Source organism: Orbicella franksi, chromosome 13 (assembly GCF_964199315.1).
Source record: "Orbicella franksi chromosome 13, jaOrbFran1.1, whole genome shotgun sequence".
NCBI lineage: Eukaryota > Metazoa > Cnidaria > Anthozoa > Scleractinia > Merulinidae > Orbicella > Orbicella franksi.
The window spans coordinates 11,757,007-11,759,655 of record NC_138157.1 but is presented as its reverse complement, the minus strand read 5'-3'; the positions used below and the strand labels follow the sequence as shown (position 1 = coordinate 11,759,655).

The window sequence follows — 2,649 nt, the reverse complement described above, 5'->3', positions numbered from 1 at the left end:
CTCCCAGAACTCAGATTTGTCTTTTAGAACTTGATAGAACCGCCTGTAATTCCAACCACAAAACAAAATATAAAATCTGATATAAAAAAAGCTCGATTTCAGCACGGACAGGTTGTTCGTACAACGATTACGTAATAAGCCCGAAAATACAAAACTTTTGATTATAATAAAATACATTTTGAACAGTAATAAACAATTATAGCTCAGATTAGTATGGCGCGTTTTCAGGGTCAAAATTAAAAACGAACTTTTCCACCTTTCCTTACCTGCTAAATAAGTCTGTCATTTCCTGTCTTTGAAATTAGACAGTACGCATCTCTTTTGACCTCCGAAACAATACATTCCGCGTTTCCTGAATACTAAAATCATAACATCCGGCATATTTTGACCTTTGAACAAAATTCTCCGCGTTTCCTGACTTCTCTCGAATTTTAAGTCCGGCATGTTCTGACTTTCAATGTAATTAGTTACCAAATACCGTACTACTTAGTTTAAACATCTCAACTTAACATCCCATGCCGGCACCTGACAAGCCATTTAGTTCATAATGAAATCTCGCTGCTGAGCCGACATTTTGATTTGCAAAATTTGTAAATGCGCGTTTTCTGACTTCTCGATTCTACCAGGCGTCTTTTCCGCGCAAGCCTGGATCCCCTGATGCAAACCTAGTGCCAGGACCCAAGGGGGATGAAGACCGTGGAAAATTTGAAAATCTATTTGTCTTGAGAGGCATTTTGATGACTGAAAAGTGCTTTTGTTGGAGGCTACTGTACACTTTATTTTAACAAGGGTTTATTAAAAATTCCTTGAGGGGAGTCCATATTCTGCCACTGCTTGTTGGAAAAGGCCAAGAACAGTAGCTGCGATATTCTTTGTTCCAATTCTAAGATATACAGGAAATCTTGTGTATCCATCAACTCCACCATGCACTACAATCTTCCATCTGAAACTTAAAAATACATGAGTCCATACTTTGCTGTCCTTTCATGGATTCTGTCCTCACTACCAACAACTAGTCTCCTTCGTAGCCGTTTTTTGGGTGTCACGCAACGCTTCTTTGGAGAGAGCTTTGCGTGACATCCCCCCACCCCCCACCCCGAAAAAAAAACCGGCTGGGAAGGAGACTAACCAACAACCACCTGTATTAGAAACTAGGCGCAATAAATCTGAATAAATGTTATTTAAAATCAATTACGAATAAGGTTCACCTGATCAATTTATGATTCCCGTCTATGTGCCATGTGCCACAGTACACAGCTCTTGGTGTAAGGAATAGCCATCTCACTGCAAGACCCTCCGGATCCGTTCTTTGCATGCATTCTCGGGCTCTCAGCTGGGACACATTTATATTGCGCAACACTAGCTGCGATTGGACCCTCCGATATCCCGCATCTGGAAAATCCCTATGAAAGGATCTTACCATGTTATCAAGGTCATCATCACTAATGGTTGTCGTCCTGTCGGTAATGGAGATATTGTACTCCCGCATACGTCTTTTTATGGTACTCTCACTCACACCAAGGGCTCTGGACATGTCGGGTAAGTTGATTTCATAATCGGCAAGATATTGCAGCTGCTCCCGTGGAATCTCGAACCTAGGACGCCCAACCGTTCTAGGCTGGTTTGCTACTGCTGGGGAGGAATGATACCAATTCCGCTCTACCTCCGACAACATTCGCGTCACAGTGGCGAGTGAGGGTCGAACTGTATCAAACACCTGCATGTTGTCAGCAAGTCGAACCAAATGGCGAGAAATTTGTTCCAATCGGAACAGAACATAATCAGCCACATCTTCAGTAACTGTGTCCTGTTGAAGTCTCCTTGCAAGGTCGAATGATGTATGGCGAAGACTGCTCAAGAATTGCTCTTGTGCCGTCGACTCCATTAATAAATCCCCGGGAAAACCCCGGCCCCCTTGGGTCCTGGCACTAGGTTTGCATCAGGGGATCCAGGCTTGCGCGGAAAAGACGCCTGGTAGAATCGAGAAGTCAGAAAACGCGCATTTACAAATTTTGCAAATCAAAATGTCGGCTCAGCAGCGAGATTTCATTATGAATTAAATGGCTTGTCAGGTGTCAGTATGGGATGTTACGTTGAGATGTTTAAACTAAATATTACAACATTTGGTAACTAATTACATTGAAAGTCAGAACATGCCGGACTTAAAATTCGAGAGAAGTCAGGAAACGCGGAGAATTTTGTTCAAAGGTCAAAATATGCCGGATGTTATGATTTTAGTATTCCGGAAACGCGGAATGTATTGTTTCGGAGGTCAAACGAGATGCGTACTGTCTAATTTCAAAGAAAGGAAATGACAGACATTTTACTTAGCAGGTAAGGAAAGGTGGAAAAGTTCGTTTTTAATTTTGACCCTGAAAACGCGCCATAGATTAGAACATACGAAGCTTTCTTATCTACGGCTGTTCGGCCCGATACTAATATGCTGTAATATGTCTGAATTGATCACCTCGCGTTCTGTACAAATGACAAAGAAACAATGATCTTAGAACTGATTTTTATGTTTGAGAACTTTATCTTCAAACTAGGTTGTTCAAACAGTGAAAAAGCGTTAAAATGAGAAGTAAACAGCAGGCTTATTCTCACGTAGTGAAGAGTACGTGAGACCAGGCACTTTCCCGTAGTAGAAAG

At 41.8% G+C, this 2,649-nt stretch overlaps 1 protein-coding gene across 2 annotated transcripts; it reads right to left on the bottom strand.

Moving 5' to 3' along the window:
• Positions 1–283: 283 nt before the first annotated feature.
• LOC145466669 (uncharacterized) lies at positions 284–2,247 on the bottom strand. Of its 2 annotated transcripts, none has more exons than XM_081450385.1 (2): positions 1,209–2,247; positions 284–949 (listed from the first exon to the last, which is right to left on the bottom strand). In XM_081450385.1, exons 1-2 carry the CDS (start codon positions 1,883–1,885, stop codon positions 796–798), a joined length of 831 nt encoding a protein of 276 aa, XP_081306511.1. In that variant the 5' UTR covers positions 1,886–2,247; the 3' UTR covers positions 284–795. The 2 variants fall into 2 exon arrangements, with proteins under 2 accessions (XP_081306511.1, XP_081306512.1); XM_081450386.1 differs by having other exon boundaries at positions 284–943.
• Positions 2,248–2,649: the final 402 nt, after the last annotated feature.

Coding starts and splice junctions, on each gene's coding strand:
- LOC145466669 (XM_081450385.1), bottom strand. CDS start 1,885: ATGGAGTCGACGGCACAAGAGCAATTCTTGAGCAGTCTTCGCCATACA. Junction 950..1,208: donor GGGAATCATAAATTGATCAG/GTGAACCTTATT, acceptor TGTATTTTTAAG/TTTCAGATGGAAGATTGTAG.